The following is a 26,401-nucleotide window of genomic DNA, read 5'->3' as shown; positions in this document are numbered from 1 at the left end:
GCACCTTAAGCCAGTTGAGGGTAGATGAAAACATTACACGTCAAATAATGTAAATACGTTAAAGTCTTGTCGTTCAGTCACTGATCCAGGCATTTATACCCAGTCATGCTTTTTTAAAAACACATGCATTACTCTTTCATCGTATTCGAAATGAAAAGAAGAGTGTTTAACTCGGGTGAAAGGTATCATTTCAGCCTCTCCCTGTTTTCGAGCGCCAAACTACTTCAGCAGAAATAAGTGCCTTTCATGCCTTGGTTAACATTTAACAATCTACTATAAAACGGATCACTCACGTAATTATTGTTCAAACTTTGCTCAACACATTTAATTCAACTCAGTTATTATAAATAAGTTAAATAACATGATATAATAATATAAATAACTTGTGTGTTTAATTTCAGACAACAACAAGCGCAGAGGAGCCTGAAGAGACGACGATCAATGAGGACGGCGAAATTGTGTCCTCGCAAACTATCAGCTCGAAGACACGCACGGTCGAGACCATCACCGTAAGTCCTTTCATAGACGCCATTATGGGCGATTACGCAAAACTCCGCGTAGAGGGCGCCACTAGCACATACTGAGGGCCTACCGCGAAACACGAAAATCTAAATTTGGTTATCTGCGTCTCTATCACTCTTGCATATTCCCAAGATATAGAGGCAGATGGGTCGATCAACTATTTCTTGTTGTCTCTGTCCCATCAGCCAGGAGACAATAGCAGCATAGTTTTTTAGAAGAACTGCTGTACCATGTTCTACATTTATGGACAGGCCTTATAACTACCAAAAATTCAAGTTTGGTTCATTTAAATACGCAAAAACTAGTATTTTAAGAGTGAGCCAGGAGTAGTAATGTCCTGTCACGGTCGCCATGAGGTGACGTGAGGGGAAGAGGGGTATTTAAATTAAACACAGGCGCTCTATCTGATGGTCCGTTTACTACTAACTCAATAAACTGTCTCCCTATACTATACCACAGTTATGCTAGTTGTTAAACTTAAGAATGTCTTGAACAAAAACAATTTCCTTCTAGAAATAAGTTATACCCGTAGGACGCTACTGACTCTATAATGTTTTTTTTTTCAGTACAAGACGGAGCGGAATGGAGTAGTAGAGACGCGTGTAGAACAGAAGATCACCATTCAGTCCGACGGAGACCCGATAGACCATGACCGAGCGCTCGCCGAGGCCATTCAGGTACTACTTTCATTAATAGTTGAGCTCCGATGTAGTGCATAATTGTTTCCATCGTATTTTATCGGAAACGTTCGTATTTGTCATGCTACTACAGTCAACCTCAGTAACAAAAGGCTTGAATTGTTCGAAAATCAAGTGTCATTTATATCTTATCTGTGGAACTGTTTTGTTTACATTTCATCGTTGCTCGATGTACATTGTTGCTTTTTGTTCGTTTCCTAGGGATACCATACTTTAGTTTGCTTTACATTGCTACTGACATATCCGGCTTGACAGACTATAATTAACATTTCCCATACCCGCCAAAGCGAATAAGATAAGACTAACTTTACCATTTTTATTTTTCGCAGGAGGCAACAGCAATGAATCCGGACATGACGGTCGAGAAGATAGAAATCCAACAACAGAGCACGCAACCGTAACACGACATCGAGTCGCCAACCCGCACCGACAGCGCGCGAACCGCTCCACTAGTCGACCATACAAACACACAACCTTAGGTACAAACCATGGTGGTTGTTGCACCAAGTTTAAAACTACTTCAATAAATTAAAAACTACTTGGTAGTCTAACCCTTTACCAGGCTGACATTTCAAAAATGACAATCGAATGTCAGTCTTACTCATCGAAAATAGAACACATGTTTGAAGTGCCGTATGTGGGAAATATATATCCCTTAGCCTGGTGAAGGGTTAACCTCTCATGGGGTAGAAAAGAACGGCATTCAAAGCGTTTTCAGTTGAATTTTACCTCTTTTTAAATAAAACTATGAGTATTTTAGTCAAAATTAGTTTTTTTTAAGAAGAACAACTAATTTTACCGGAAATAAGTCCTTTTTGTTCGTTTTTATTATCTGGTATGGTTGACTAGTGAAAGCGGTTTAAATAAAATTAGGACGACTAGTGCAATGCAATCAAAATGGCGGCACTCCACAAAATGGCCACCACGTTTCTTAAACTTGTATGTAAACTCTACATACGTTAGTTGTAAGCGACAACACTGCGAATATTAATATAAGTTACGCTATACTATTATTAATTAATTATGAAAGTTAATTAATCTTTTATTGGATGTTGTGACGTCGAAACGCACCTTCGATTTATTTTATCTTGCAATTTTATTTGTATAAATAAATGTAAGTTTGGCAATGATATTCAAGCATTTTTATAAGGCTTAGGATAGGTTCAACGCATTTCATACAACCAATTATATCAGGTCTACCGCGAATTTCTTTGCCTCTCTATCGCTCGAATACGCAAGAAAGAGATGCTGATAACGAAATTTCGATTTTCGCGGTATATTCTCAGGCTTTGTAGAAATAAATGTTGCCATAGTAAAAAAAGTGTTCGTGTATTAAAAATATAATAACGTTTCAATATTATTAATGTTTTCAATATGGGATAGCTTTAAAACAATACACGAGGTAAACCACCGTTTTTTAGATTATAAAAAATGATATTTTCTCTCTCTTGATTAAAACCACTACAATGTAATGCGGGACTAATAATAAATTGTTTAACGCTCGACTTTCGTTACTTCGAAAAAAAAAATACGTAAAAAATTGCCAACCCTAAAAATATAAAGTACTGGTGATATTTAAAAACTCTGAGGGCTTAACAAAATGGTTAACCAGGGGAACGAAAAGTCGGGCACTTCAAAAATTATATGTTAAATTAAATATATAATATATGACGTGTTGCTACAACTTCTAATATATTTCACTACTTAGGTGCTACTACTTAGTCGATAGGATCAGAGGTCGGACATGTTCAGTCGAAGCGAGTGCAATTAGGGACTCTAGTGCCTTGACGATAACACTCATTATCGCATAACTTTAAAACGTAACGTGAAATCATTCGACCAATCGGCGATCTCGATTTTAAACCAATGAGAGAGCTGCAAGTTCGGCGATTGCTTAGGGTTGTCAAAAAGCCCGGTGTAATATTATCATTGGAAATATTAAAGCATGCGTTTTGACTGATCGTTTTCGACCGACTCCGTAACTTGTGTTTGCGTCTCGTGTTCGTTTACGAAATAATGCGAAATTGATTTTAATTAATGACGATAAATAGTGGTCAATGTTTAGGATTAATGTTAGGGCCAGTTGAGCATTTTTTTTCTATGCATGCACAATAAAAATGACAACCGTGGAAGGGTCCGCGGCGGAACAAAAATGAACCTCATTACAATGTACATAAGGTACTTTTTAGTGGACCCATTATAAAGCAGCTATATAGCTTGAAGCTCATCGATGTCGTGTACCGTAACTCCATTATATAAACGTTATATAACTCATATAAGTCATAATTCCGGACATTCCAGTATACCTGATATATCACAAATTCGTATAGTAACTTTACGCTAGAACATGACAGTTTCTTTTTTTTATAATTTTAATCACAAACTCTGCGGGTAAAGTAAAATTCTGTGGAAACTGCCGTTCGAAATTATACCTTATTAAAAGTGAATAGGATTGATTTCTGAACGACAGTTAGGTGGAATATGATCTTGCTAAAATAATAAATCAATTCAACTTTGCCTTTTACCACATACACAATCCCAGTTATCTTTATATTGTAAATGAGTATGTGAAAAAAATACCCGCAGAGTATTCGCAATTTATAAATAATAAGCAGTAGCTTAATTTCTGAATAATGACACATTTATTGCAAAAAGTGTTGGTTGATTCTTTACGAAGTGGCAACCCTAGATTCTGTCCTTATTAAAGTTGGGCTACTGCTTTTGTTTATTTATTGTGGCATCAGGTAAGTCAATGATACTGATTTTGTACAATTATTATTAATATATTTCTTACACGCTAGACGTAATGTTTTGTATTAGTATAAGTTTATATTATGAAGTTGACGCTGATTTTAAATCAGATTTAAGTGTAATATTTTTTTCTGTACTTTTTTTATCAATTTGACATATGGATCTTCAATATGTCACAATGCGATACCTAAACTATTTAGATTTCATATTTCGATATATCTCTTCCATAGTATATAATAATACTTATAGACTTTGCATCATATTGTACCTAAAAATCTTCCTAAGTCCAGTCCATCCTATATGTATGTACAAATGTAGTGCATAATTGTTTTCCATCGTATTTTCTCGGAAACGTTCGTATTAAAATTGTCATGCTACTTCAGTCAACGTCAGTACTTTTTGTACCGAGACTGACTGAAATAACAAGACACGTTCGTAAGTTTCCGTGAAAATACGATGGAAAATAATTATACACTACATCTGTGTAAATATTTAAGAAACTTATAGAAGATACACCCTATTGTGACATGTTGAAAATTATTGAGAAAATACGGTCTTTAGGGAAAAATATCATAAAAATGATATCTGCAACTTTTTATATAAATAAAGACCTTATGAGCTCGGTTCAGAGTTTAAAATAGAGTGACAGATATTCTTAAGGTTATACCTACGACGTGATATTTTCCCCTAAATTCCGCCTTGGACTTGTGTTTGTCGTATATTTATTGAAGATGTTTATTTTTCTAAGAGTCCCATCTCCGTATTATTTTGTATTTAACGAGAAGTTATGGAATAAATTACAATAAAGATGCTTTGTTTTAAAACTTGCATTTCATTTCGACACATCGACCACCGGTATTTTGTTTTTAGACTTTTTTGTACCTAATATGGACATTATTTAAGCCTTTAAGACATACAAAATCGGGATCATTTCGCCGCGGTCAGGCGTGGCTCACTCCGCGATTTCGTCGCTTTGCTACAGGTAGCTAAAAGTACATCCGTTCCACACCAATTTTGGTGGCTAGCCATAAGCCGCGCGTGGCGCTGTCGCCACCTAGCGGCCATAACTGTCCTGATCGTAACAGACGCGTTTTGTTAGAGAGTGAGTCTTCTGTACCTAGTACTATTATTTATTCTGTGCCGCGGTCTGATAAATAAGACAAAACTTCGTGTAACTTCGTAGGTACTCGACGGCGACACGAGCACGCTCGATGAAAAATTCTATGGCGGTTAAAAGGAGGGGGAATATATTTCCCACCTGATTTTGAACTTTATTCCATAGTGATTGGGTTCAATTTTGCATAATTTCTGACACCCTTATGCCTTATAAAGGTTAACCCTTTCATGTCTGCAGTAGTCAAACATCGTGAGTTAAAACCGCGGCTGTGCTGTAGAGAACGAAAAATCGTTCTCGAAAAGTACAGTCAGCTGTAAAAATATGGGTGTAGCCAACCTATTCAAAAATATGTCCAATGGTTCTTAATTCGCTGACATATGAGCTATGGGACATATTTTTGAGATGATTTGTGCACCCATATTTTTACAGTTGACTGTACATATGCGAAAGGATGACCAAGAATTCGGTCAGGAATAATATTCTTTTTAGGGTTCCGTACCCAAAGGGTAAAACGGGACCCTATTACTAAGACTTCGCTGTGCGTCCGTCCGTCCGTCCGTCCGTCCTTCCGTCCGTCCGTCCGTCCGTCCGTCCGTCTGTCTGTCACCAGGCTGTATCTCACGAACCGTGATAGAGACAGTTGAAATTTTCACAGATGATGTATTTCTGTTGCCGCTATAACAACAAATACTAAAACCAATAAAATAAAGATTTAAATGGGGCTCCCATACAACAAACGTGATTTTTGACTAAAGTTAAGCAACGTCGGGATGGGTGACCGTTTTTTTTTTGCTTTTTTTTTTTGCATTATGGTACCGAACCCTTCGTGCGCGGGTCCGACTCGCACTTGCCCGGTTTTTTAAATATGGTGTAGTTTACATTATTGGGGTAAAAATAAAACAAAATTTATTTTTTTATTTGTATTCGATGTTGGTACAAATATTGATAATATCACAATTAATGTTCTATTGAATCTCTATTGAGGTATTGGTCTCTACATCTACAATATAAAAGTATTTAAATTATTTATCTATGTCAAACTTAACAAACACACAAACAAATACGATTATCAAATCAATAGGAGTTATAAATTGAATATAATCAACCTGATAAAACATAATGACAACTTGCTACGAGCACATTAAATGTGTTAAAAGTTTTATAAAATATTAATATTTTATTAGATATTAAGTTCTATGAACTGAAACGATACTTGAGCGAAAAAATGGTGGGTATTGTTCACCGTAAAATAGCCTTAGAGTTAGACCAAGAAAAGTCTGCAGCGATTTTGATAGCCCACGCAGTGCAAGTGTTATTTTAAACGTCAAACTTCTATGAAATTATGACATATAAATAACACTTGCACTGCGTGGGCTATCAAAATCGCTGCAGACTTTTCTTGGTGTAACTCTAAAGTGCTATAGTTGGTCAAACCAATTTGTCAGTCAGTAATAACCAAGAAAACTATACTCATCCTTTTCTTTTGGGTGCTAGTACTAGTGTAAGAGAAAGATAGTATGATTATCTCTGTCTATGATTGAAATGAGACAGTCCTTTGACAAACTATATTTACGCCTATAATTATTATACACTCAACGCCTACTGGCGAATGAACGGCAAACACATAAATACTATATAATCAGGCAATAAAAAAACTCCCATCATTACAGGTACTGATTCGGTCATATTGTGTTATTGAAAAAACTAATTATAGCCACCATTGAATGAATAAGTCCTAGCCCAGGGTGCTGCGTGAGGGGCTTTTATGAAAACTCCGATGCAGAATCGATCGTGTATTTCTTGGAAGATACAGCTTTTAATCTCTCGCACAAATATGTAATGGCGTCGTGCGTTTACGTCAGTGGTCGAGTCGAGAGCACAGATAAGAAAAAGGTGCGGCGCTGGCACAGTGGCGCCACAATACCTTTGGGTATGGTGCTTTACGCACACTAGCGTCCCATCCCCTCCCCCTGACGCAAAGAGCCAATGAAAGAAGGAAGTCATACTACGTTCATTGAATGCTGGCTATAATTTGTTTGTCTTCCCCATAGATATGAATCATACAGTAAGTGCCCCAACTTAAGTACCCTCACCTAAGTACCTGACTCACGTCGCCATACTAGTTGTTTAGAAAAGTGGATACTTAATGTTAGGGCACATACTGTACTAGGTATTTTATCCTATCGTCTAACATTTAACCGAACAGGTTGGACACTTTGGCGCCAATGTTCCTCACAATCCCCTCGTTGTTTTTCCACGTCAAGCCCTGTACGTGTCTTCGGCGGTCTGCCGGTAGTAGTTGCCGGTCGTGCTGGGTTGGGAGGAACATTGGACTTCATTTAACCGAACAGGGTGGAAACTTTGGCGCCAATGTTCCTCACAATCCCCTCATTGTTTTTCCACGTCAAGCCCTACGTGTCTTCGCCGGTCTGCCGGTAGTAGTTGCCGGTCGTGTCGTGTTGGGTTGGGAGGAAAATTGGACTTCATTTAACCGAAAAAGTTGGACACTTTGGCGCCAATGTTCTTCACGATACCCTCGTTGTTTTTCCACGTCAAGCCCTGTACGTGTCTTCGCCGGTCTGCAGGTAGTAGTTGCCGGACGTGCTGGGTTGGGAGGAACATTGGACTTCATTTAACCGAACAGGGTGGAAACTTTGGCGCCAATGTTCCTCACGATGCCCTCGTTGTTTTTCCACGTCAAGCCCTTCTGGCCGAGCCCGTACGGGCTGTCTTCGCCGGTCTGCAGGAAGTAGCGGCCGGTCGTGCCGGGCTTCGAGGCGAAACCCATAGGGCTGGAAAATAAAATATATAAAATAAAAGTGTCAAGAAGTTTATAACAGTGAATTATAGGTTAGGAAATATGATTTTGATATACGTAATAATACGTATAAGTATGCCTAATAATAATACAGGCGATTCTCTCGAGAATAGCTTGCCTGCAGCGTACTTATGTCACAAAGGTGGGCAAAGCTCAGCCGTTGAAGACACTCATGGACCCTTTGGTGCCCGCTACAAAGTTGGCCGAAGCCTGACTTCCAGTACGCGTTTCGCACCTCTTAGCGCTTTCATGGGATCGTCCAGAAATCACACGGGGTTTGCGTTAAAATCACCAAATACCACCAAGGGGAAGGGGGGAGTCAAAAATAGGCCAAATATGATTACATGATTTCTGGACGACCCCCATGCCACGAAGTTAAAATTATGGAAACCAGCCCTTCCCTTTTAGCTTATGGCGGGGAACGCATCAGGGGTCTTCACTACAAGTACACCCCCGCGCGGCTATGGCTACACGTCTGGAACAGGCAGTTGGGCTGCTCTGAGCCGCTGTATGGGAAGTATTTACCTGATATCACTGTCGCACTGGCCTTTCTTGAAAGCGTCATAATCCTTGCACCTCCGCGCGGGGAACGCGTCAGGAGTCTTCACTGACTCCGCGAAGTACACCCCCGCGCGGCTATGGCTACACGTCTGGAACAGGCAGTTGGGCTGCTCTGAACCGCTGTATGGGAAGTATTTACCTGATATCACTGTCGCACTGGCCTTTCTTGAAAGCGTCATAATCCTTGCACCTCCGCGCGGGGAACGCGTCAGGGGTCTTCACTGACACCGCGAAGTACACTCCCGCGCGGCTGTGGCTAACACGTCTGGAACAGGCAGCTGGGCTGTTCTGAGCCGCTGTATGGGAAGTATTTACCTGATATCACTGTCGCACTGGCCTTTCTTGAAAGCGTCATAATCCTTGCACCTCCGCGCGGGGAACGCGTCAGGGGTCTTCACTGACACCGCGAAGTACACCCCCGCGCGGCTGTGGCTACACGTCTGGAACAGGCAGTTGGGCTGCTCTGAGCCGCTGTATGGGAAGTATTTACCTGATATCACTATCGCACTGGCTCTTCTTGAAAGCGTCATAATCCTTGCACCTTCGCGCGGGGAACGCGTCAGGGGTCTTCACTGACACCGCGAAGTACACCCCCGCGCGGCTGTGGCTACACGTCTGGAACAGGCAGTTGGGCTGCTCTGAGCCGCTGTATGGGAAGTATTTACCTGATATCACTGTCGCACTGGCCTTTCTTGAAAGCGTCATAATCCTTGCACCTCCGCGCGGGGAACGCGTCAGGGGTCTTCACTGACTCCGCGAAGTACACCCACGCGCGGCTGTGGCTACACGTCTGGAATAAACAGTTGGGCTGCTGCGAGCCGCTGTTGGGGAAGTAGTCCACTTGACCTGGGAAAGAAAATAATAATGTGAACTTAACCTCCTGAGACCCAGAAGCAACTGTTTTGTTTTTGAAATTGGAACCCTTAAGGGGCCCACTGATTAACAGTCCGCCGGACGGCATCGGCCTGTCAGTTAGAACAAAATTTTGACAGTTCCGAACAACTGACAGGCCGATACCGTCCGGCGGACTGTTAATCAGTGCGCCCCTTTAGTTACACAATAAATGTATGTCTGGGTATGTTAAGAACTTACCAACAGGATCCTTCAATCCATAAACCCCCGCGTCCGTATGTATTACATCCACATACTCGGCATCCGTAGCCTTGAGCCTCAACTCGGGTTCCACGTGGCTGAAGCACGGCCCGGCCGGGTCGAGCCCGGTTATCCGGCCCACCTTGTGGCCGGTTAGGTTGGCGAAGGTCTTGCCGGTGAAGCCGGAGATGTGGGCGCCGAGGCTGTGCCCGATGATGTGGATACCGGCGGGGTTGTGGCCCTCTGTGGGTTTAAATGAATGAATGAATGAACATGTTTATTTCAGGCAACTAGTGGCCCATACAAAGTAAAAGTAAAGTTTAAAGTTGCTTAGGTTAGAATTACAGATTCATTCAAATTATTGTATACGATAAGGGAGGAACTAGCAGTACTAATAAATTCCGCTACTTGACTCTAGATGTCGACTACGAAATAAAGCGCTTTTTGGTAAGAATACTGATGTACGGAGTTACCAGTCTTTCTGGTTCAGGCGGAGTATGTCACTTTCTTAGGACGTCACATTCTGAGGACGTCACATTCTGAGTTCGTCACTTTCTGAGTACGTCACTTTCTGAGAACGCCACTTTCTGAGGACGTCACTTTCTGAGTTCGTCACTTTCTGAGTACGTCACTTTCTGAGAACGCCACTTTCTGAGTACGTCACTTTCTGAGTACGTCACTTTCTGAGAACGCCACTTTCTGAGTACGTCACTTTCTGAGGACGTCACTTTCTGAGAACGCCACTTTCTGAGGACGTCACTTTCTGAGTACGTCGCGTTTTTTAGCATAGGTACGATTTAACAGTATAATATACCTGCACGAAAAATGTACACTGCCAGCAACCAGATTAGCTATTCGACATACGGTCGCTTTTATATCCTACATACCAATACCAATCTCTGTTTGCCTTACGCCTGACTGGTAGAGAATTCCATTTGGCAAAACGTCCTATGTTTCGTGCAATAAAGTGAAAAATAGAGAAATAAATAATAAAAAAACAATCTAATTATGTTTAAATCATTATTTAATTCAGAATACTTAGAAACTACAAGCACCAAAACATTTAGCCACAGATTGGAGTTAGGCCGGCAACAGCTTCGATTCAATACACATAAATGTTTCGCACAGTAGGAACCATGATTTTATCATTCGCCGCTGTGATTAGCTGGTGAAGGTATCATGGCAAGCTCGCTGACACCAGTAGAAGGTCATTCCCACATATTTCCATTTAAACGAACTGCCGCTCCTTTCGTGACAACATATTCTTCAACATACCGCGTCTTCTGTCATGTCTCCATAAACTCACGTCTTTTTTTCTGATGATAGTGTAAATTTTGGATATCTGCGTATAAAAATCAGCTCTTGCAGTTTTGGTTCAGACAATATTTCTTCTCGTGTCACCTGTGGAGAATAGGCGTCAAAGGATTTTTTCTTCATATCGGCAACGGCATATTCAGAATATATGTTCAGCCATCAATCACTTCTGCGTATGGAGTGATCCATACTCTCATAGTTCTCATGTTCTGCATATATTTAATGTAATTTATTTGTTTGTTTTCTTCCTATATAGGTTACACGATGAATTTTTAAATTAATATTACATTGTACTTTTAGCCTGACAATTAAAATCTATCATGTCGCCGATTTGATATCGCTGATTTTTTTCTATTTAAAATCCGAAACTACAAAAAGGTTATAAAGTTTGTCAAAGGACTGTCTCATTTCAAACATAGACAGAGATAAACATACTATCTTTGTCTTACACTAGTACTAGCACCCAAAAGAAAAGGATGAGTGTAGTTTTTATTGTTCTTATTTAATGACAAATTTGTTTGACCACTTACAGTCCGTTAACTCTCAGAATGAACTTCGTTTTTCGGGTAAAATCGGACGTATTCGCGTAATAGAAAATGACAGCGTCGTACTGATTTAGTTGCAACTTGCAATCCAACACTCAAAACTATACAGGGTGGTCTATACCACGACGTCCAAATTTTTTTTAGATTCCTCAATTCAATTATAGAATATGTTAGCCGGTTTTTCGTAGCTTTCGAGTTATGAATTTTTGAACTTTTAACTTTTGTTAAGAAATTCCGGGCCGAACCAATTAATTTATTTAAAAAAAATTATTGAACTTTTTTGAATGTTTCTTTTTATAACATAATCCTTTACAAACGACGCAGTTGCTTAAAAAAATCAGCATCCTCACTTGGCTGCGAGTTGGAAAAAAAGACAAAAGTCAAAGTTTTACGTTCAAGCAGGTCAAGTTTAGATTTTACCTAATTAAAAAAAAACATGCGAGTTCAACGACTTTTGGTTATTTTAGAAACTGCTAGTCCCTAAGTTTTTTTTAAAGGTAAAAAAAGTGACAATAGTCATAATTTGACAGAGTCACCGCTCAAAGGAATCGAGGTGGAAAGTTCCCAAATTAGTAATCTGATAGCCCACGTAGTGAAGAATCTAAAAAAAAAAAAACAACGGGTTGCACTCCGGGAGTGCCGGCAGAAGTGAAAACTCAATGACATTGTAACAGTTTTTCGATCAGGTCACGTGTCCGTCTTACGTCTTACGAATCTTACGGTCACGTGACCTGTCGCGAGTTTAACATTTTTTCCCCATCACTAAAAGTGCACAGCACCGCTAAAGAAGTTTTCACTTAAAAATTTTGGACATCGAGGTTTGTACCAACCTGTATAGAGTAGGTAAATATTTATATTCATATTAAAATATGTGACTTTTAATACTGTAAAATTATTTACAAATTAAATTTAAAATTTTTGTTTTAATTTACTTTTTTATGTTAAAGTAAATTTTAATTAAAACTAGAGATTAAATAAAAACAAACACAAACTATAAAAAATATACTTACCTACAAAAAAATATGCCTGTTATTATTACCACTCTGTATAATTTCAGCGAGAAGTAGTAAATGACGGTGTGACGTTCTGCTTTCAAATTCTGATTCTATTTTATTTAGATTATGACAAAAAGTCAAATCGCAATATAGTCATCAACCAAATATTAAGCATAACGTCATTAAATTAGGGCTTGTTTTACATTGAGACAATAGGTATCCCTAACTTTTTGCGAGTGAGTAAGAAAGCAGAACAACAGTATCACCTTCGCGTGCTACCGCCGATACCCGATGTATCTTTCTAAAATCCGAAGGTCATTCTGAGAGTTATGGAGAGATTTATATCTACGGACTGTAGATAATATGTTGTGCAAGTTCGACCCGCGACTTCATCTGCTTGGAAATATGATGATGATGATGATATCGTACCTATGCTAAAAAACGTGACGTACTCAGAAAGTGACGTCCTCAGAAAGTGGCGCTCTCAGAAAGTGACGTCCTCAGAAAGTGGCGTTCTCAGAAAGTGACGTACTCAGAAAGTGACGTACTCAGAAAGTGGCGTTCTCAGAAAATGGCGTTCTCAGAAAGTGACGTACTCAGAAAGTGACGAACTCAGAAAGTGACGTACTCAGAAAGTGACGAACTCAGACAGTGACGTCCTCAGAAAGTGGCGTTCTCATAAAGTGACGTACTCAGAAAGTGACGAACTCAGAATGTGACGTCCTCAGAATGTGACGTCCTAAGAAAGTGACATACTCCGCCTGAACCGTCTTTCTTTACTTATAATTACCTACTCAAAAGGATAAGTTCGCCTTTGTACTTCTTACTAATTGTATGTTATTTTTAATGTCTTTTTGTACAATAAAGAGTTTACTACTACTACTACTACTATTAAAGTGGGTAACTACCTTGTTACAAAATAACTTAAAACAATTTTTTTTACCCTAAGCATACGAGTAATGAGTAATCATTTTTCCGGATAAGATAACACTTTTATTTGATCATCACTAAAGCAATACAATGAAAGATAGGATTTTCCTACGATCAAAGCGGTTGCGTGTCAACAAAGGAGGTTGGTAGGCAATATAGGTACCTATATCTATACCTACATGTAGTTTATCTGACGCTAAGTGGCAGTTATAAATAGATTTATATAGCAGTACCTACCTACGTAGTACATACCAGTAATAGTAGTATAACAAGTCTGTTTTGTAATCGACCTCAAAGAGTATCATTTGCTTGTGGGTAATTCACTTCCTAGTATGGGATGGAAATTGTGCGCCTTTGACAATACGAAAATAACTGATGTTTTACAAACTGCTAGAGTCTGTTCGGAAATAGAAGAGTCGTGGAATGGGGCCCAATCATAAATGCTAGGAACCGCTCCTATAGAAGTGGTAAGTATACGCGTGCCTCCGTGAGGGACAAAACATACGCAATGCGTCACTATGATTGATCGAATTTATTTGATGCTCACCATAATCCATACTAAATTTACGGTGGGGCATACAAAAATGTGAGGCTGTGACAAGGACACACAATAAAGGATAACTCACGTTAAACCGGGCCGTGTCCGGGCCGGAGCTTCCGGAGCTTACTTTTCTATGACATGACAGGTGATCACGTGATGCATCCATAGAAAATGATGCGCCGGAAGCTCCGGCCTGGGCACGGCCCGGTCTAACGTGAGTCATCCTTAATAGCGCTTTCGCTGCTACTCCTACTGAAAGATACATAAGACTATCCCGTTCGTTCTCTAAAAATGCATGATTATTATTATGAAGTAACAAAATGAAATTGGTTTGCAATTTCCATTCAAGGCAGGGGTGAGAAACTCCTTCGGGCAAACTCGGTTCCGTTCGGCTCAGCATTGCTCCGAACAATTCTTAGGGTTGACAGAACTTGACGTCCCTTTGCGTGCACGACCACAGATAAGATAATAGCTTGAATTTTGACAACCCTAAATAGCCGAAACGGATATTAGTGCCATATACTTATTAGAAGTAACAGCCCTGAACCGCTGTCAAACTTCGGTTTTGTAGGAAGTTTGCTTTACGTACGGTGGTACTATTATTTATTCTGTGTTCAAGATGTATAAGTACCTAAATTATACGAGGTTGTTTAAGTAGGCAGTTATTAAATTTTTGCTTATCGCTGGACGATTTCTATGTAAAACATCTTTTTATAAGGATTAACGTCTTGTTAACGGGTGGAAAATACCGTAACAGACCAGAAACACGTCGTTAAATAAGACAAACAAGAAACAAGCACATAACGTTTAGAATAATTTAAATGATGAGAATAATTATGCTACCTCGTTCCGAGAAAACCTTGGTTATATATAACGATTATAATTAATTATGCTATTAATAAAATTATAAACACTGTCAATTAATAAGTCAAAACCAGTAATTACCTTACACGAGGCTTCCATACCGTAGTTCGTAATAGGTTTAGTCAAGTTTGGCACATTTTCCCTTTTGGAGCGACTATTCCGAAACTATTCACTTTATCAAAAAGTAGACCCCTATTCGTTTAGATTTAGTGCCAGTTGCATCATCCGCATTTGACAGACTGATCAACGTCAACCGGCGCGCTGCGGCGGTTTATTATGAAAGTTTCCATACAATAAAATTTAGCGAAGTCTTTAAGGATGGTGCAACCGACCCTTAGAAGGAGCTATTTAACGATACCTACCCTAACCCCGTAAAGTGGGGTACCAAGGTACCCTAAAAAATATTTTTTCTAAATTCTATTTGACAATTTTGTCGGCGGGATTGATTTATGTATCCATGCCAAATAGCGTCTTTCTAGCACTAACGGCACAGAATAATTAATAGTACTACCGTACAGAAAGGAAACTTCCTACAAAACCTAAGTTTGACAGCGGTTCAGGGTCGAATCATGCTGTCCCTTTCTAACATATGGCACTATCCCTTTCGGCTATTTAGGGTTGTCAAAATTCAAGCCATTATCTTATCTATGGTCGTGCACGCAAAGGGACGTCAAGTTGTGTCAACCCTAATAATTGCTCGGAGCAATGCTGGGCCGAGCGGAGCCGAGTTTGGCCGAAGTCAGGAGTTTCGCACCCCTGCTAACGGTTAGTATTAAGCTAACATGTGGACGGACAGACAGACACCAGGACGACGCAACTATAAATGTTCGTAGTTGGCTACGGAACCCTATAAAGGTCTACTCTATCTTCTGATCTCGAGACCTATAAAAATAGTACTTACTGTTAGAGCTCATTTAGACGATGCGAGTTTCATTACATTGCGGTTTTTGGTCGGTCTGCAATGTAACTAAAATCGCATGCGAGATGGCGCACCGCGCCGTTTAAATCAGCTCGGCGAGTACTTTTCCGGACAGGCGGACATGGCGCAACTATAATATGTAGAAGAGTTCATTTGACTACAAAAAGATCTACTCGCCATTCTGACGTAAGGACGGCGGATGGACCTATTAAATGTTACTTACTGTTAACCATAGCGGCGAGCACTTCTCCCAGCCTCTCTCCTATAAACCGCACGTAGGTGGACGAGCGCAGGTACAACCACTTGATCAGAGCGCTGGCGTCCAGGGCCAGAACGTTGGATTCTCCTGGAAATAAAATATGTTTAAGAGCAGGTTCAAATACTACTAACTCCACAAGCTCGGGAAAAAGGGGCAGGGACCCGCGCGCTGGCCAGTTGTCTCGCAAAGTCTTGCTATGGCGATACAGCGCAGGAATGCTGCCTGCGTGATGGGCACCTTGCCTTGACTTTGTAGTGAAGAGATAACAATCTCTTCACGGTGAACCGATTTAGCTGAAAATTTGTTTTTATATTTTTCACGCAAATCATGATTCTAGTATGTTTATACTAAATTCTTCTTCTTCAGCGTGTGTTCGCCCACTGTTGGGCATACGCCTCTCCAATCTCTCTCCATTTTGAGCGGTTGTTGGTCTCCCTTATCCAGACTGAGGGGCTACCGCGAAAACCGAAATTCGCAAATTGCGGGGATCTTACTCTTTTACTCCAATGAAGGCGTAATTAGAGTGACAGAGAAAAATGCCCGCAATTGACGATTTTCGGTATTGGCGGTAGCCCTACTGGGCCTGCAGTTTTCTTAATATCATCGGACCAACGGGCGGGTGGTCTGCCTACACTTCTTCTGCCTAGCCGGGGTCTCCCTTGGCCTTATGAATATTAAATTATTAACTAACACGGAGACCCAGGTCACGTTCATACAGTTAGGTAAATCCGACGTAAAATGTTGGCAAAACATCTCACAACTGTGGTACTCTTATTAAAACTGTATCAAAATGTAACAATAACAATTTCCTACTTAACAATTTAATAGGCCTATTAATGTACTCAGTCATAAATTGCCTACCACATTGTTGCCATGCTCATTATAATTCTATTGTAGCCTATAAATGTTGACAATTACCATAATTATCTTATCTAACGGTATTGCGTTATTCTTTTGTTCAAAAGTTAAATTCGCGTAAGGCATATTAAACTTGTTTCTATTTTTTATTATACAAGTTATAAGTTGGTTATGATGGTTATCTATTAAAATAAAAACAATTTAAACTACTTACGACTTTGTTGCTTTTTAATAAGGTTCAAAATGGGCAAATAGGGTTAAAATGGTGGTCGCGATCTAATATTAATATACGAGTAGGAACTACAAAACCGGCCAAGTGCGAGTCGGACTCGCGTTTCAAGGGTTCCGTACATTAAATCCAACTCACGCTTGACTGCACATTTCTAATAGGTTTTCCTATCAACTATAGGTGAAGAACTATTTTTCAAAATTTTAGATAAATTTTAAAATTATAAAAAAAAATATGTTTGAAATTCTCAACATGAGCTCTTTCATTTGATATGTATATAACACGATATAGTTTGAAAAACTTTATTTTTTAACTTTCTCATTTACCCCCCAAAAGTGCCCCCCCCCCCCCCCCCCATGTTTTAAATTAATTTGTTTACGTTACATGACCATCTTTGGGTCACAAATTTACATAATAATATGTGTACCAAATTACAACTTAATTGGTCCAGTAGTTTCCGAGAAATTAGGCTGTGACAGACGGACAGACAGAAAGACGCACGAGTGATCCTATAAGGGTTCCGTTTTTTCCTTTTGAGGTACGGAACCCGAATAAAAAATAAACTGTCGCCTAGAAGCAAGTTATTAGGCACTTGTCCCACCGCCGACGATGAGCGATAAGCGAGTAGAACGATAAACTAGAAACGAGTGGGCGAGCGGCGAGAAGCGAGTGTTAGCTCCAATAGTTTTGTCGCTCGGCTATAGGCGAGTGTTCGAGTGCGACGGGCTATTACTCGCGTCACTCGCTCGGGCGGTGCAGCGTAGCCGAACACGCAGACTGATTGATCTCGCAGCTTGAGTTCTAACTACGAAGCGAGCATCGCCGAGCGAGTACCGCTGAGCTAGTTTTATCTTATCGCGGCGACAAACTAGTAGAGCGAGTGTTCTCGCCGGCAGTGTGAACAGCCAGCGATGAACTATTAATATATGTGTCTCTTTTACTAACACAGGATCCTAATCTTTTGTTCGTTTCTTGGGCGAGAAAATCGCCGATAGTTAATCGCTTACTCGCTCTTGGTGGGACAAGTGCCGAATGTTGACTTATCTCTGACGTCATCTGAATAAAAAAATAAGTATCCTAGTTGGTTAGAGCTGATGTCACTATAACTTGCATCAGGTCATCAATGAAACCATGGATAAAAATAATAAAAATATACAGTTTCTGAGCTGGGATGAACCTACCCGGGCGGGGGTTGAAAAATATCATATGGGGGGTTTTAACTCGATGTTATATGTAGACAATAAATATGCTGGCTTGATACCTTGGCTCAATAGTGCTTAGCTAATAGCACTATAGCTTCCTTTGCTTAGCTCATCAGTGAATCCATGGATAAAGATATAGAGTTTCTGCACCGGGTTGAATTGTCACCCGAGTGGGGTTGAAAAGTCTTATTCTCAAAGTACACTACCTTGGCTCAGCAACGCTTCACTGATAGCACTATAACTTCCTTTGCTGGGGTCATCGGTGAATCCATGGATGAAGATGTTGAGTTTCTGCGCCGGGTTGAATTGTCACCCGAGTGGGGTTGAAAAGTCTTATTCTCAAAGTACACTACCTTGGCTCAGCAACGCTTCACTGATAGCACTATAACTTCCTTTGCTGGGGTCATCGGTGAATCCATGGATGAAGATGTTGAGTTTCTGCGCGGGGTTGAATTGTTACCCAAGTGGGGTTGAAAAGTCGTATTCTTATTCTAAAAGTACACTACCTTGGCTCAGCAACGCTTCACTGATAGCACTATAGCTTCCTTTGCTGGGGTCATCAGTGAATCCATGGATGAAAATATACAGTTTCTGTGCAGGGTTGAATTCTCGTGCCTCAGGTATGCGCTCCGCTGCGCTGCTGATGTTGTATATCGTGCGGATGCCACTGTTGAGTTATTTATGCAGTAAGTATATAACTAGTATAACTACTCGTACATAATTATCTATATTTGTACCATTGAACTATTATTACAACGTATAAAGCAGGAAAACAGGTTTTGTACCGGTGGTTCTTAGACATGTTTTATCAAAATCGGTCTATCCGCATTATTTGGTTTGGGTTTTTTTTTTGTACTTACGGATCCCTGTACTCCAGAGTCAGTCGGTCTAGTTGGGGCTCGTCATCCCCCTCGTAGCTCTCGTACGCTACTCCGAAGATCTTCTTCACATTTGTACCTGTACACAAAGCATCATTAACAAACTGAAAGATGTCATATATGAATCTTGTGAGTTGCGAGGGTTTCAACTTTCAAGGTACGAGGGTCAAACAAATTAAGCTACCGAAAGTACAAAATGTAACTTTTTAACCACACCAACGCGAGCAAAATACTTAGGTACATACAGTACTGTAAATATTATTAATCAAATCCAACTGAATGCTATTATATCGCAGGGTATTGTAATGGAGCACCAGATCGATATACTGTATAAATATTCAAAATCATCACTTAAAAATCAATTCCACCAGCCAACATGAGAAAATTTGCAATTTGGTGACCGAAGAGCTAGCAGCTACCTCGCACAACGTATCAGCATTTCGATACAGCGAGGAAATGCCGCCAGCATCCTTGGTACAATGCCTAAAGGGCCCATTTTAGATTTAAGATAGTTATTAATTTCATTATCAAACTACACAACGGGACTTAATCGCGTATTTAAGTTTTAAGATTTACCTCCGACGTTTCGAGGACGGCGTTGTCCCCGTGGTCTCGGACATAGTCTAATAAAACATGGTCTTCCATTCCCAGAGTGACACGGGCCTACGTCACAACAACATGGCCGCTATATATATAGCGCTATCGCATATTATCATATAGCGCTGTCGCATGATGACGTAGGCCCGTGTCAGTTAGGTGACCTAGAAAAGACGGGAATGGAGTACCAGGCGGAGTATATTATTATACCATGGTCTCGGAGAAGACTGGCTCAAGTTGACATCAACATCTTCTAGCCGCGCGAGTTTTTCGAACTACCCGCACTTTGTCTTGTTTATCAGTTTGAACATTCGATTTATCGACTGTCGATATTCGTTTCCGCTTACATTTGCTAATGAATATCGTTAGTGTTGTGTGTCGACAGAGTAACATCCCTAGTGCGCAAAATGTTCAAACTGATAAACAAGACCAAGTGCGGGTAGTTCGAAAAACTCGCGCGGCTAGAAGATGTTGATGTCAACTTGAGCCAGTCTTCTCCGAGACCACGGGGACAACGCCGTCCTCGAAACGTCGGAGGTAAATCTTAAAACTTAAATACGCGATTGAGTCCCGTTGTGTAGTTTGATAATGTTTAATAATCGTGAAAGTTTAAATCAGTGAGTTATTAATTTCGTTTAGTAGTATCAATGTATATATCTTGTATGCAATAAATGACTCTACCACTCAGATTTTGGAGAATAAATAGCTCTTTTCTGAGCTGGTGTGGTGTAAAGATACTTACATTGGCTAGACCCGATGAAGGCAATAGTTTCATCAATAGGCTGTTTAACTGCAGCTATCTCTTTCTGCACCTCCCTTCCGAAGCTGCCGGCCGCGTCCGAAACGTTCCCTGTCACTGCGTCGCGTACTTTGACCGCATCACCGACGGATGGCACTGAGGGGGTGGGGACTGAGGGGAGGGCTTGCTTCAGCCCTGAGAGGGGGTTGTCGGCCGAACACATGGCGAGGGAGGCTATGACGAGAGGAAGTAGGCCCGCCATTTTGTCTAAAAAAAGAAATACAATTAAACGAAACTCAATAGGTAGTTTCACTAAATCCAATATTATATTAGATAGGTATTATGTATTGTATATTTTATTTAGGTAAGGGCTACGCTTGTAAACAAGAATTACCGATAAGATAAGGAAATGCTTATGATTACATAATATTTGTATATTTCATGTAAATAATACTTTACATCCTAATTTACTATTGATAATACCTACTATCTTACTATACTGGATTATAGTTGGGTTATTTTACAGTACTTCAGATCACTAAACTTAGCCGCGGGCGGACAGACGGACAGACATGAAACTAGTGTTGGTACTAGGTATGAACTCGAGTCCTTGAGTCTGAATTTGACGAACTCAGCTCGTTTTTACGAGACTGCGCTTAAATAACTTCTGAGTCTTTTAAGTTCCAAATCGAGTCCTTTGTTGAGTCATTTTTAAGAGTAACTCAAAAGGATTCGAGCCTCCGGATAAAGACTCCGTGAACATTTTTATAGGTTTATCCTAAATAACAGTAAAGAAATTAGACTTATTGTATAATTTATTGAATTAATCCACAAATTATACATAAAGACAATGCATTTAGAAATAGTTTGTAAAAAAAATCGAGAGTTCTCTGAAAAGGAGTCAAGTCTCTACAAGAGACTCGGGTCTCTACCAAGTTGAAAAGAAGTCGAGTTTAGACTTAATTATAAGAGCCTGAAAAACTGAGTCGAGTCTTGAAACAGAGGACTCAAAGGACTCGAGTCCTATCCAACACTACATGAAACTAGTTGGCTAGGGAACCCTATAAAACCGGTCGTACCTTATTTGATGCAAGGTGAAATGTACAATTCGATACATTACCAAGGAATACCGTAATACCATATTAACACATCGACCTCGGCCTTATCTTTAATTCCTTTTATTCACTCAACGATCGTAAAGGTCACCTACCTACTTGCAAATCCGAAATGCATTGTGATAGGTACCAAGAAAGTTTATTGACCGAGCAAGCGGGAAGCAAGGAAAGCGCTTCCGATTCAGCTTGGGAAAAAATGCGTTCATCCGGCTGTTCTCTACATGAAATGAATTTCTTTGTCGATCTAGTTTTTGGATAAATATTGAGGCTATTGTACCAATGTAACTACGAGAATGTAAATTCTGTCTGTATTCTGATACTTCCTTGCCCAGCGAATTGGCAACGCCACCAGCCTTCTGGGCACTCTACCATCCGGCGTCGAGCTAGCTCCCTTTTACTAAACTTAACGAAAGATATAAAGCGCAATTTTAAACGTCAAACTACTATGAAATTATGACGTATAAATAACACTTGCACTGCGTGGGCTATCAAAATCGCTGCAGACTTTTCTTGGTCTAACTCTACTAAAACAAGTTACAACTAATATTATAAGCAGAAGGAGTTGAAAATACACTTCCACTTAATCTGGTTATAATATGTATTAGCTGAAGATTGTTGAGCATTAGAGTTACCACTATTTCTTTACTTATACCGGGTGTGGCCTGTAATATGAGCAAAAAATTAAACAGTATGCTGTACTCCTCATACTGACCAACATTTGTTCAGCGACTTTTAAAAATAACTTGTGGTTTGATTTTTAATACACTTTAAAGTTTATTTTAAGACGCAATGTATTGCGAATTTTGTTATGTTTAAGGCGTGACAAGCAACGTCAATCACAATGATATGCCGTGGCGATGGCGTCCATTGAGGATAATATTTATTTTGTATGAAAAATAGGGACTCTAAATACTTCATAATTTTTAAAAGTTGTTGAACAAAAGTGTCACCGTTTGAGGAGTACAATCTATGTTTTAATTATTTGCTCGTGTTACAGGCCACACCCGGTATTCTCCATGATATTAGTGTTAGTAACAAAACTTAAAAAAATACTAATGTTATTAGAATACAATTTCATAAATAACCTACCATGTTAAGGTCGGTAATGCTAAATGGATGATAATGGATTTATGGATGAGATGGCCATGCGATGGTGGTTCCTCTACAGCTACACGATGGCATAGCGATGGCCCAGATAAGATAATTATTTGAATTTTGACAACCGCATGCATTTGATGACGTCTTTTGAACAAGTTTCATGAGATCCATAAGGCAGAGATATACAGGGTGGAAAGATAAGTCGGGCCCTGGAGGGAAACTACCTTAAATCCTTAAGCTGGCTCATTTTACTTGAAGGATACATTCCTTTATTTTTAAAAAGAAACAAAACTGCATTCAATGATTTTCTAAAACTCGCTTGCCTCGCCCGGGATTCGAACCGACTAAAAATTGAAGAAAATAAACACTCGCAATTTTATTCTACTAGTCGATACAGTTAATGTTAATGATAAGTTGAGTGGATCTCATTTATTATTTTTTTACAATATAGTTCAGAATTTATTAATATAAATTACTAAAAGACATAAACAGGAATATAAAACTAAAACTAACTACAATTAAATTAACTAAAACATTAATGATAACATTTCTCCAAGAAACATTAGGTCTTAGACTCTCATTTATTATTTTTTTTACAATATAGTTCAGAATTTATTAATATAAATTACTAAAAGACATAAACAGAAATATAAAACTAAAACTAACTACAATTAAATTAACTAAAACATTCATGATAACATTTCTCCAAGAAACATTAGGTCTTAGACTCGTCTGTCGTACAAAATATCCATAAAATCTAATATTTAGTACTCAAGATTTTATTAGACAAGCCAAATTGAAGAAAAAATAGAAAAATCTTTAAATGCAGTTTTGTTTCTTTTAAAAAATAAATAAGGAATGTCTCCTTTAAGTAAAATGAGCCAGCTTAAGGATTTAAGGTAGTTTCCCTCCAGGGCCCGACTTATCTTTCCACACTGTATATCTGCATGAGGTGAGGTTTATGTATGTTGTGAATCTAAAGTTATTCTGTCTATTGTTTTAATTTTAATTAATTCATCCATAATGAATTATTGTGATCTGCCAGCGTATTATGGATGGCTTTATCCATCTTTATCCACGTGATAAAATAACTGTCACTTTTTAACACCGTGGGATAGAAAGTGACGGACACCGTTTTATCACGCTGTCACGTAGACAAGAACGACCATCATATCCGTACTGATAAAAAGTATTAGTGCTTTAATTTGAAATTATATATTTAAATCTTAAATATTTTATATACCTACAATTTTATTCATAATTAAATATAAAGGTAATCCGCCATCCGCCACATGAGTAATCTTAAATTGAGTTCAGGAAAACAATAAAATAAGTTATTTTATGATGCGAAACATTATACTACTCGTAATATTTTGAAATTGTACCTATTTCATTTGGAATATTTTTTTACAGTAAATTTATAATTTTTCCATTAATTTTGAAATATTTTGTCAATTTCTCACGTAATGAAAATTTGTTTCGCATTTTTAAATCTAAAATAATAAAAAAAATCTTTAAGAAGGCACCGAGTTGGAGCCAGTTTTTTTATTTATAAGTAAGTTGTATTTTTATTCTTCCCCTTTTTTTGGTTTTATGCAGTTTATAAAAAAAAACTGACCTTATTTTAAAATAATCCTAAGTATAATCCCTCTTAACACTGACACTACCGGCACTTCCGACTTGCGCCCCAAGACTGGCATAACCGCCGTTTTAACTTGATATATAAAACCATGTAGACGCAAATAAACTTAATTTTGTTGTTTAAGTTCTTGGAATTGTTTTCACCTGTGTAAAGAATAATTATTAAATAAAATTGTTGTTTTAAATTATTGTTTCAATCAAAATTAAAGTTATTCAGTTGAATTAAACACCAGATTTTTAATGCTTTAGATTCCTACTTAAAGTCTACTTAAATTATGAAGTTAATATAGGGTTGGCATCCGCTTGGTAGCTACACTAGCCCATTTGTCAGCATTATTGCTATTCCATTAGTACATTACGAGACAAGTGCGAAAAGTACGAACGTTTTCGCACGTGTATTGTACAACGGTTTACGAGTGAATTGCAAAAAAAAATGTACATAGTTAAGCACCTGTAATTAGTCTAAAGTTAATTGATTCCATTGTGTTACGACAGTTAAGCCATTTCTATTTAAGTTAGATGCATGAAAGTGTGTTAGCGTATGTCACCTATATGTGTACGAATTAAGTACAATACATACAATTTACATAGTTAATTTTCGTAACACAAATGAATCAATTAAGTTAAGACTAATCACAGCTTCTTAACTGCGCTTAATTACGTTAATTTTTTTTGCAATTCACTCTTACAGTATATGGCCCTTTAAATTTTTGACATATTAGGCACGTATTGTCCTTAATCCCGCCCAGGGCGCTAAAGTAGCACCATATGTACTGTAAACGTATTTTCACCACACCAGCTCGGAAAGGCTTACATTGCACTTCAAAAACTGATAGCAAAGTTGCATTTTATTCACATGTGAAGCAAAGTAATCAAATGCAAATTTTGAGTTGTTTTCTTATGTTTGCTGGTAGAATTGACTTTTAAATGCTGATTTTGGATGATAAATATTTAATAACATTCATTTGGATTTGATTTGGTTTGATTTTGTTTGATATTTTACATTTAATATTTGCTTCGGGTTGGTGTGGTGAAAAATTTTGTTTCACTCGGGGGCAAATTTTGTTTAACCCTCGTGCTTTGAAACCCTCGCAACGCTCAAGATTCCGTTTTTCGAACCACTCGCTACGCTCGTGGTTCAATTTAGGAATCTTTCGATTGCTCGGCTATCATTAGCACGAGCGGTTAAACAACAACTTTGCCCCCGAGTGAAACAAATAACTATTACCCGGTGCTACCCGCAGATTTGTGCCTTCCGACTTTTTATAACCGCGGAAGCTAAATGCAGCCATATATATCATTATATACCAACTTGACATACAGCTGGCGAACAATGCAAGCGCTGCATCTGGGTATCAGTGCGTATGTAGAGGGATTATGACTATGTCGCTGTGAACTGCAAATGTAAGTTGGTTGAATAACCTGCCTGAATACTGGCTACAATGTCTTTTATGATTTATTAACGAATGAAGTTGTTTCGGATTTTTTCATTCATAGGTAACATCAGCGATCTTTCGAAAGGCTCTTGATAAAAGAGTTTATATCCTAGGTTCTACACGCGAATGCGTCTGCGTGGGATGATGATGATGAGTGATAAAGTCTAAATTATGTCATTCCCCGGGCCTCATATTTGATCTAAATCGTTTCAGCGGTTTAAGCGTGAAGAGGTAACAGACAGAGAGAGTTACTTTGGCATTTTTAGGGTTCCGTATCCGTACCTCAAAAGGAAAAAAACGGAACCCTTATTTATAGGATCACTCGTTGCGTCTGTCTGTCTGTCTGTCTGTCCGACCATTCCCCCCCTCCCTTTATCTCCGAAACTACTGTCTAAAATTTTGAAAAAAAAAATACATAAAATAGTTTTTTACCTATAGATGGAAAACCAATTAGAAATGTGCAATCAAGCGTGAGTCAGACTTGATTATTTAGTTTTTGATCCGACTTTTAACGACATTTCATTCGGGTTCCACATAAAAAATTACATTACCTACATTGTTAAAAATTGGTAAAAATGATTTTGGGATAAGTAGTCGCAAACTGGTAACAAATCAACAATGTGTGCACACGGCGACGACACTTTGTGACTAAAATGTGTCTGCGTCGACTCTTCCCCATTTC

General features: G+C 39.0%; 2 protein-coding genes and 1 long non-coding RNA gene across 16 annotated transcripts in view; 2 read left to right on the top strand and 1 right to left on the bottom strand.

The window, feature by feature from the left end:
• LOC134800689 (protein 4.1 homolog) overlaps positions 1–1,673 on the top strand; it is a 118,342-nt gene extending 116,669 nt beyond the window's left edge. For all 14 annotated transcript variants that reach the window (XM_063773175.1, XM_063773171.1, XM_063773172.1 and 11 more), the window contains 3 exons: positions 402–509; positions 1,089–1,199; positions 1,550–1,673. In XM_063773175.1, the coding sequence (XP_063629245.1) occupies positions 402–509; positions 1,089–1,199; positions 1,550–1,621 (291 nt within the window). In that variant the 3' untranslated portion in view covers positions 1,622–1,673. The remainder of the gene's footprint in view (positions 1–401; positions 510–1,088; positions 1,200–1,549) is intronic.
• The window catches only part of LOC134800864 (uncharacterized), a 255,606-nt gene extending 250,811 nt beyond the window's left edge, over positions 1–4,795 (top strand). Inside the window, exon 2 of the long non-coding RNA XR_010145568.1 lies at positions 4,221–4,795. This is a non-coding gene — a long non-coding RNA (uncharacterized LOC134800864). The remainder of the gene's footprint in view (positions 1–4,220) is intronic.
• A 2,073-nt stretch (positions 4,796–6,868) lies between these two features.
• On the bottom strand, positions 6,869–24,351 carry LOC134800755 (phospholipase A1-like). Its single transcript, XM_063773299.1, has 8 exons — positions 24,261–24,351; positions 20,433–20,696; positions 19,076–19,172; positions 18,722–18,882; positions 15,891–16,013; positions 9,560–9,802; positions 9,133–9,313; positions 6,869–7,880 (listed from the first exon to the last, which is right to left on the bottom strand). The coding sequence occupies exons 2-8, from the start codon at positions 20,689–20,691 to the stop codon at positions 7,721–7,723; spliced, it is 1,224 nt and encodes a 407-aa protein (XP_063629369.1). The 5' UTR covers positions 20,692–20,696; positions 24,261–24,351; the 3' UTR covers positions 6,869–7,720.
• Between the last annotated feature and the right edge of the window lie 2,050 nt (positions 24,352–26,401).

The sequence above is a fragment of the Cydia splendana genome, chromosome 20 (genome assembly GCF_910591565.1).
Source record: "Cydia splendana chromosome 20, ilCydSple1.2, whole genome shotgun sequence".
Classification (NCBI taxonomy): Eukaryota; Metazoa; Arthropoda; class Insecta; order Lepidoptera; family Tortricidae; genus Cydia; species Cydia splendana.
Note: the sequence above shows the minus strand (reverse complement) of the source record. Positions and strands in the feature narration are given on the sequence as shown.

Excerpts from the sequence above, each read along its gene's own strand:
- LOC134800755 (XM_063773299.1), bottom strand. The coding sequence starts at position 20,691 with ATGGCGGGCCTACTTCCTCTCGTCATAGCCTCCCTCGCCATGTGTTCG. Across the intron at positions 18,883-19,075 it reads ACTCTGGAGTACAGGGATCC|TGGCATCCGCACGATATACA; the intron begins GTAAGTACAAAA and ends ATAACTCAACAG. Across the intron at positions 9,314-9,559 it reads TGGATTGAAGGATCCTGTTG|GTCAAGTGGACTACTTCCCC; the intron begins GTAAGTTCTTAA and ends TTTCTTTCCCAG.